A 10,009-nucleotide genomic window follows, 5' to 3' on the forward strand; every position below is an offset into this window, starting at 1 on the left:
ATATACACACTGAGGAAGACAACATGCTGATCAATATAATATAATATACACACTGAGGAAGACAACATGCTGATCAATATAATATACACACTGAGGAAGACAACATGCTGATCAATATAATATACACACTGAGGAAGACAACATGCTGATCAATATAATATACACACTGAGGAAGACAACATACTGATCAATATAATATACACACTGAGGAAGACAACATGCTGATCAATATAATATAATATACACACTGAGGAAGACAACATACTGATCAATATAATATAATATACACACTGAGGAAGACAACATGCTGATCAATATAATATAATATACACACTGAGGAAGACAACATGCTGATCAATATAATATACACACTGAGGAAGACAACATGCTGATCAATATAATATACACACTGAGGAAGACAACATGCTGATCAATATAATATAATATACACACTGAGGAAGACAACATGCTGATCAATATAATATAATATACACACTGAGGAAGACAACATGCTGATCAATATAATATAATATACACACTGAGGAAGACAACATGCTGATCAATATAATATAATATACACACTGAGGAAGACAACATACTGATCAATATAATATAATATACACACTGAGGAAGACAACATGCTGATCAATATAATATAATATACACACTGAGGAAGACAACATACTGATCAATATAATATACACACTGAGGAAGACAACATACTGATCAATATAATATAATATACACACTGAGGAAGACAACATGCTGATCAATATAATATAATATACACACTGAGGAAGACAACATGCTGATCAATATAATATACACACTGAGGAAGACAACATGCTGATCAATATAATATATATATAATTTTCATTCTCTCATTCGTTCATCCATTCATTCCAAATGTTCCTACTATGTTTTGGTTGTAAATATACTGCTGTATCTCTCATTCTCTCATCCGTTCACCCGTTCACCCGTTCATCCGTTCCAGTGCAGTATATATATATACATATCTCTCATTCATTCATCCGTTCCTCCGTTCCGTAAATATACAGCAGTATCTCTCATCCGTTCATCCGTTCCAGTGCAGTATATATATATACATATCTCTCATTCATTCATCCGTTCCTCCGTTCCGTAAATATACAGCAGTATCTCTCACCCGTTCCTCCGTTCCAGTGCAGTATATATATCTCTCACCCGTTCACCCGTTCATTCGTTCCAGTGCCCAGTGTTTCTACTATGTTTTTGTTGTAAATATACAGCAGTATCTCTCATCCGTTCCTCCGTTCCAGTGCAGTATATATATCTCTCATCCGTTCACCCGTTCCTCCGTTCCAGTGCCCAGACGGTTCTGATGAGAAGAACTGTTTTGACTGCCAGCCGGGTAACTTCCACTGTGGCACCAACCTGTGTATCTTCGAGACGTGGCGCTGCGACGGCCAGGAGGACTGTCTGGACGGGAGTGACGAGAGAGACTGCTTGGGAGCTGTACCCAGGAAGGTACAGAAAAAACAGCATTTGATGGGTGCTTTACATTTGTCCTATTTAATAAATGTGCATATTATACACGTGTGTTTCTTGCATATCCCTACGCCCCCTGAGACACCCTCGGAGAGTGGGGTCACGGCCAGGGTCTATCCCATCTCCCCCTGACACCCTCAGAGAGTGGGGTCACGGCCAGGGTCTATCCCATCTCCCCCTGACACCCTCAGAGAGTGGGGTCACGGCCAGGGTCTATCCCATCTCCCCCTGACACCCTCGGAGAGTGGGGTCACGGCCAGGGTCTATCCCAACGCCCCCTGAGACACCCTCAGAGAGTGGGGTCACGGCCAGGGTCTATCCCATCTCCCCCTGAGACACCCTCAGAGAGTGGGGTCACGGCCAGGGTCTATCCCATCTCCCCCTGACACCCTCAGAGAGTGGGGTCACGGCCAGGGTCTATCCCATCTCCCCCTGACACCCTCAGAGAGTGGGGTCACGGCCAGGGTCTATCCCATCTCCCCCTGACACCCTCAGAGAGTGGGGTCAAGGCCAGGGTCTATCCCATCTCCCCCTGACACCCTCGGAGAGTGGGGTCACGGCCAGGGTCTATCCCATCTCCCCCTGACACCCTCGGAGAGTGGGGTCACGGGCCAGGGTCTATCCCATCTCCCCCTGAGACACCCTCGGAGAATGGGGTCACGGCCAGGGTCTATCCCATCTCCCCCTGAGACACCCTCAGAGAGCGGGGTCACGGCCAGGGTCTATCCCATCTCCCCCTGACACCCTCAGAGAGTGGGGTCACGGCCAGGGTCTATCCCATCTCCCCCTGACACCCTCGGAGAGTGGGGTCACGGCCAGGGTCTATCCCATCTCCCCCTGACACCCTCGGAGAGTGGGGTCACGGGCCAGGGTCTATCCCATCTCCCCCTGAGACACCCTCGGAGAGTGGGGTCACGGCCAGGGTCTATCCCATCTCCCCCTGACACCCTCAGAGAGTGGGGTCACGGCCAGGGTCTATCCCATCTCCCCCTGAGACCCTCAGAGAGTGGGGTCACGGCCAGGGTCTATCCCATCTCCCCCTGACACCCTCGGAGAGTGGGGTCACGGCCAGGGTCTATCCCGTCTCCTCCTGAGACCCTCAGAGAGTGGGGTCACGGCCAGGGTCTATCCCATCTCCCCCTGACACCCTCAGAGAGTGGGGTTACCATTGTCCAGTGCCCCTGAAGCAATTAGGGTTAGGTGCCTTGCTCAAGGGCACATCGACAGATGTTTCACCTTGTCGGCTTCCTAGATTCAAACTAGCGACCTTTCGGTTACTCTAACCGCTGGGCTACCTGCCACCTGGCTACCAATCTGCATTCAAATCTTTTTTAGTAGTGTGTTGTATAATGTGTTTTATGATGTATTTTATTACTAGTAGTAGTATGTGTATAATGTGTATTATTACTAGTAGTAGTATGTGTATAATGTGTATTATTACTAGTAGTAGTATGTTATAATGTGTATTATTACTAGTAGTAGTATGTATATAATGTATTTTATTACTAGTAGTAGTATGTTGTATAATGTGTATTATTACTAGTAGTAGTATGTGTATAATGTGTATTATTACTAGTAGTAGTATGTTATAATGTGTTGTATTACTAGTAGTAGTATGTGTATAATGTGTATTATTACTAGTAGTAGTATGTTATAATGTGTATTATTACTAGTAGTAGTATGTTGTATAATGTGTATTATTACTAGTAGTAGTATGTTGTATAATGTGTATTATTACTAGTAGTAGTATGTTGTATAATGTGTATAATTACTAGTAGTAGTATGTTGTAAAATGTGTATTATTACTAGTAGTAGTATGTTGTATAGTATGTGTATAATGTGTTGTATTACTAGTAGTAGTATGTTATAATGTGTTGTATTACTAGTAGTAGTATGTTATAATGTGTATTATTAATAGTAGTAGTATGTGTATAATGTGTATTATTACTAGTAGTAGTATGTGTATAATGTGTATTATTAATAGTAGTAGTATGTGTATAATGTGTATTATTACTAGTAGTAGTATGTTTATAATGTGTATTATTACTAGTAGTAGTATGTTATAATGTGTTGTATTACTAGTAGTATCAATCAATCAATCAATATTTATATAGCCCTTCGTACATCAGATAATATCTCGAAGTGCTGTACAGAAACCCAGCCTAAAACCCCAAACAGCTAGAATGCAGGTGTAGAAGCACGGTGGCTAGGAAAAACTCCCTAGAAAGGCCAAAACCTAGGAAGAAACCTAGAGAGGAACCAGGCTATGAGGGGTGGCCAGTCCTCTTCTGGCTGTGCCGGGTGGAGATTATAACAGAACTATGCCAAGATGTTCAAAAATGTTCATAAGTGACAAGCATGGTCAAATAATAATCATGAATAATTTTCAGTTGGCTTTTCATAGCTGATCATTAAGAGTTGAAAAACAACAGGTCTGGGACAGGTGGCGGTTCCATAACCGCAGGCAGAACAGCTGAAACTGGAATAGCAGCAAGGCCAGGCGGACTGGGGACAGCAAGGAGTCACCACGGGCGGCAGTCCCGACGCATGGTCCTAGGGCCCAGGTCCTCCGAGAGAAAGAAAGAGAGAAGGAGAAAATTAGAGAGAGCCAAGATTTTCAAAATGTTCATAAATGACAAGCATGGTCAAATAATAATCATGAATAAATCTCAGTTGGCTTTTCATAGCCGATCATTAAGAGTTGAAAACAGCAGGTCTGGGACAGGTAGGGGTTCCATAACCGCAGGCAGAAGAGTTGAAACTGGAATAGCAGCAAGGCCAGGCGGACTGAGGGCAGCAAGGAGTCACCACGGCCGGTAGTCCCGACGTATGGTCCTAGGGCTCAGGTCCTCCGAGAGAAAGAAAGAGAGAAGGAGAAAATTAGAGAGAGCCAAGATTTTCAAAATGTTCATAAATGACAAGCATGGTCAAATAATAATCAGGAATAAATCTCAGTTGGCTTTTCATAGCCGATCATTAAGAGTTGAAAACAGCAGGTCTGGGACAGGTAGGGGTTTCGTAACCGCAGGCAGAAACAGTTGAAACTGGAATAGCAGCAAGGCCGGGCGGACTGGGGACAGCAAGGTGTCAGCATGCCCGGTAGTCCTGACGTATGGTCCTAGGGCTCAGGTTCTCAGAGAGAAAGAGAGAACGAGAGAATTAGAGAGAGCATACTTAAATTCACACAGGACACTGGATAAGACAGGAGAAGTACTCCAGGTATAACCAACTGACCCTAGCCCCCCGACACATAAACTACTGCAGCATAAATACTGGAGGCTGAGACAGGAGCGGTCAGGAGACACTGTGGCCCCATCCGAAGAAACCCCCGGACAGGGCCAAACAGGAAGGATATAACCCCACCCACTCTGCCAAAGCACAGCCCCCACACCACTAGAGGGATATCCTCAACCACCAACTTACAATCCTGAGACAAGGCCGAGTATAGCCCCCACACCACTAGAGGGATATCCTCAACCACCAACTTACCATCCTGAGACAAGGCCGAGTATAGCCCACACACCACTAGAGGGATATCCTCAACCACCAACTTACAATCCTGAGACAAGGCCGAGTATAGCCCCCACACCACTAGAGGGATATCCTCAACCACCAACTTACAATCCTGAGACAAGGCCGAGTATAGCCCCCACACCACTAGAGGGATATCCTCAACCACCAACTTACAATCCTGAGACAAGGCCGAGTATAGCCCCCACACCACTAGAGGGATATCCTCAACCACCAACTTACAATCCTGAGACAAGGCCGAGTATAGCCCCCACACCACTAGAGGGATATCCTCAACCACCAACTTACAATCCTGAGACAAGGCCGAGTATAGCCCCCACACCACTAGAGGGAAATCTTCAACCACCAACTTACAATCCTGAGACAAGGCCGAGTATAGCCCACAAAGATCTCCACCACAGCACAACCAAGGGGGGGCGCCAACCCAGACAGGAAGTTCACGTCAGTAACTCAACCCACTCAAGTGACGCACCCCTCCTAGGGACGGCATGAAAGAGCACCAGCAAGCCAGTGACTCAGCCCCAGTAACAGGGTTAGAGGCAGAGAATCCCAGTGGAGAGAGGGGAACCGGCCCTGGAGAGACAGCAAGGGCGGTTCGTTGCTCCAGAGCCTTTCCGTTCACCTTCACACTCCTGGGCCAGACTACACTCAATCATATGACCTACTGAAGAGATAAGTCTTCAGTAAAGACTTAAAGGTTGAGACCGAGTCTGCGTCTCTCACATGGGTAGGCAGACTGTTCCATAAAAATGGAGATCTATAGGAGAAAGCCCTGCCTCCAGCTGTTTGCTTAGAAATTTTAGGGACAATTAGGAGGCCTGCGTCTTGTGACCGTAGCGTATGTGTAGGTATGTACGGCAGGACCAACTCGGAAAGATAGGTAGGAGCAAGCCCATGTAACGCTTTATAGGTTAACAGTAAAACCTTGAAATCAGCCCTTGCCTTAACGGGAAGCCAGTGTAGGGAAGCTAGCACTGGAGTAATATGATCAAATTTCTTGGTTCTAGTCAGGATTCTAGCAGCCGTATTTAGCACTAACTGAAGTTTATTTAGTGCTTTATCCGGGTAGCCGTAAAGTAGAGCATTGCAGTAGTCTAACCTAGAAGTAACAAAAGCATGGATTAATTTTTCTGCATCATTTTTGGACAGAAAATTTCTGATTTTTGCAATGTTACGTAGATGGAAAAAAGCTGTCCTTGAAACAGTCTTGATATGTTCGTCAAAAGAGAGATCAGGGTCAAGAGTAACGCCGAGGTCCTTCACAGTTTTATTTGAAACGACTTTACAACCATCAAGATGAATTGTCAGATTTAACAGAAGATCTCTTTGTTTCTTGGGACCTAGAACAAGCATCTCTGTTTTGTCCGAGTTTAAAAGTAGAAAGTTTTTAGCCATCCACTTCCTTATGTCTGAAACACAGGCTTCTAGCGAGGGCAATTTTGGGGCTTCACCATGTTTCATTGAAATGTACAGCTGTGTGTCATCCGCATAGCAGTGAAAGTTAACATTATGTTTTCGAATAACATCCCCAAGAGGTAAAATATATAGTGAAAACAATAGTGGTCCTAAAACGGAACCTTGAGGAACACCGAAATGTACAGTTGATTTGTCAGAGGACAGACCATTCACAGAGACAAACTGATATCTTTCCGACAGGTAAGATCTAAACCAGGCCAGAACTTGTCCGTGTAGACCAATTTGGGTTTCCAGTCTCTCCAAAAGAATGTGGTGATCGATGGTGTCAAAGGCAGCACTAAGGTCTAGTAGCACGAGGACAGATGCAGAGCCTCGGTCTGACGCCATTAAAAGGTCATTTACCACCTTCACAAGTGCAGTCTCAGTGCTATGATGGGGTCTAAAACCAGACTGAAGCATTTCGTATACATTGTTTGTCTTCAGAAAGGCAGTGAGTTGCTGCGCAACAGCTTTTTCTAAAATTTTTGAGAGGAATGGAAGATTCGATATAGGCCGATAGTTTTTTATATTTTCCGGGTCAAGGTTTGGCTTTTTCAAGAGAGGCTTTATCACTGCCACTTTTAGTGAGTTTGGTACACATCCGGTGGATAGAGAGCTGTTTATTATGTTCAACATAGGAGGGCCAAGCACAGGAAGCAGCTCCTTCAGCAGTTTAGTAGGAATAGGATCCAGTATGCAGCTTGAAGGTTTAGAGGCCATGATTATTTTCATCATTGTGTCAAGAGATATAGTACTAAAACACTTAAGTGTCTCTCCCGATCCCAGGCCCTCGCAGAGCTGTGCAGATCCAGGACAGCTAAGCCCTGGAGGAATACGCGGATTCAAAGAGGAGTCCGTAATTTGCTTTCTAATGGTCATGATCTTTTCCTCAAAGAAGTTCATGAATTTATTACTGCTGAAGTGAAAGCCATCCTCTCTTGGGGAATGCTGCTTTTTAGTTAGCTTTGCAACAGTATCAAAAAGAAATTTTGGATTGTTCTTATTTTCCTCGATTAAGTTGGAAAAGTAGGATGATCGAGCAGCAGTGAGGGCTCTTCGGTACCGCACGGTACTGTCTTTCCAAGCTAGTCGGAAGACTTCCAGTTTTGTGTGGCGCCATTTCCGTTCCAATTTCCTGGAAGCTTGCTTCCAAGCTCGGGTATTTTCTGTATACCAGGGAGCTAGTTTCTTATGACAAATGTTTTTCGTTTTTAGGGGTGCAACTGCATCTAGGGTATTGCGCAAGGTTAAATTGAGTTCCTCAGTTAAGTGGTTAACTGATTTTTGTCCTCTGACGTCCTTGGGTAGGCAGAAGGAGTCTTAGTAGTATGTGTATAATGTGTATTATTACTAGTAGTAGTGTGTGTATAATGTGTATTATTACTAGTAGTAGTGTGTGTATAATGTGTATTATTACTAGTAGTAGTATGTGTATAATGTGTTGTATTACTAGTAGTAGTATGTGTATAATGTGTTGTATTACTAGTAGTAGTATGTGTATAATGTGTATTATTAATAGTATTAGTATGTGTATAATGTGTATTATTAATAGTAGTAGTATGTGTATAATGTGTTGTATTACTAGTAGTAGTATGTGTATAATGTGTATTATTAATAGTATTAGTATGTGTATAATGTGTATTATTAATAGTAGTAGTATGTGTATAATGTGTATTATTACTAGTAGTAGTATGTATATAATGTATTGTATTACTAGTAGTAGTATGTGTATAATGTGTTGTATTACTAGTAGTAGTATGTGTATAATGTGTATTATTAATAGTATTAGTATGTGTATAATGTGTATTATTAATAGTAGTAGTATGTGTATAATGTGTTGTATTACTAGTAGTAGTATGTGTATAATGTGTTGTATTACTAGTAGTAGTATGTGTATAATGTGTATTATTAATAGTATTAGTATGTGTATAATGTGTATTATTAATAGTAGTAGTATGTGTATAATGTGTTGTATTACTAGTAGTAGTATGTGTATAATGTGTATTATTAATAGTATTAGTATGTGTATAATGTGTATTATTAATAGTAGTAGTATGTGTATAATGTGTTGTATTACTAGTAGTAGTATGTATATAATGTGTTGTATTACTAGTAGTAGTATGTGTATAATGTGTATTATTAATAGTATTAGTGTGTTTTATGATGTATTTTATGACAGGAATGCCTGTGTTGTTTCAAGGTGATCACTGCTGCTCTGATTGGCTCTCTGGTCTGTGGCCTCCTCCTTGTCATCGCTCTGGGCTGTGCCTTCAAACTCTACTCCCTCCGGACAAGAGAGTACAGGTAGGATGATTTCATCTGTCTCTGGCTGTCCCTCCCTCCCTCCCTCCCTCCCTCCCTCCCTCCCTCCCTCCCTCCCTCCCTCCCTCCCTTCCTTCTCTCCTTCCTTCCCTCCCTCCCTCCTCTCTCTCTGATTGGATTTTGAGTTCATTAGCTCCCCCCTTGTTTGTAAAGCCGCCTGGTTCCCAGCCACTAATTATTCATACCACTAAGTGAGAGGGAGAGAGAAAGAGAGAGAGAGAGAGAACGAGAGGGAACAAACAGCTTTAATCTGACCCCTGCTATGAAGAACGAGCGCCGCGGCTAGCCCATTACTGCTGGGTGGTTAGCCGCTACGCTCAGCTCCCATTTCCCGCGGGTGGGCTGTTAGCATGGTGGCTCAGTTAGCGCTATGCTACCCTGCTGGTGCTATGCTGGTGCCCTACTAATCCAGACACCATGTAAGTCCCTTCAACTCCTCTCAGCTCTGTGTGTGTAAGCTGATCCGGCTTGGCCTGGTCCTGCAGTGTGGAACTGTAGAGAGGAGAGAGATGATAGAGAGAGATAGATACAGAGAGAGAGAGAGAGAGAGAGACACACAGAGAGAGATATACAGAGAGAGAGAGAGAGAGAGAGAGAGAGAGAGAGAGGTGGAAGGTGGGAGAGGGAGATAGAGAGAGGGTTGGAGAAAGAGAGGGAGAGAGAGAGAGAGAGAGAGAGGTGGAAGGTGGGAGAGGGAGATAGAGAGAGGGTTGGAGAAAGAGAGGGAGAGAGATGGAGTGAGGAAGGGATAAAGAGATAGACGAGAAAGACAGAGAAGGGAGATGGTTAGTGAGAGAGAGCAAGAGAGAGAGATACAGAGAGAGAGAGAGAGAGAGAGAGAGAGAGAGAGAGAGAGAGAGAGAGAGAGAGAGAGAGAGATGGGGAGAGAGAGAGAGAGAGAGAGAGAGATGGGGAGAGAGAGAGAGAGAGAGAGAGAGAGAGAACAGAGAGAGAGAGAGAGAGAGAGGAGAGAGAGAGAGGAGATAGAGAAAGAGAGAGAGATGAGAGAGGAGAGAGAGAGAGATACAGAAAGAGAGAGATAGATGGGGAGAGAGAGAGAGAGAGGAGAGAGAGATACAGAGATACAGAGAGAGAGAGAGAGAGAGAGATAGATGGGGGGAGGGAGAGAAAGGAGAGAGAGATACAGATACAGAGAGAGGAAAGATGAGAGAGA

General features: G+C 43.8%; 1 protein-coding gene across 1 annotated transcript in view; it reads left to right on the plus strand.

Moving 5' to 3' along the window:
* Nucleotides 1-10,009, plus strand: part of lrp3 (low density lipoprotein receptor-related protein 3) — a 79,422-nt gene that overhangs the window by 44,429 nt on the left and 24,984 nt on the right. Inside the window, exons 8-9 of the mRNA XM_055906561.1 lie at nucleotides 1,345-1,506; nucleotides 8,714-8,817. Coding sequence (XP_055762536.1) covers nucleotides 1,345-1,506; nucleotides 8,714-8,817 — 266 coding nt within the window. The remainder of the gene's footprint in view (nucleotides 1-1,344; nucleotides 1,507-8,713; nucleotides 8,818-10,009) is intronic.

This window comes from Salvelinus fontinalis, chromosome 40 (genome assembly GCF_029448725.1).
Source record: "Salvelinus fontinalis isolate EN_2023a chromosome 40, ASM2944872v1, whole genome shotgun sequence".
NCBI lineage: Eukaryota > Metazoa > Chordata > Actinopteri > Salmoniformes > Salmonidae > Salvelinus > Salvelinus fontinalis.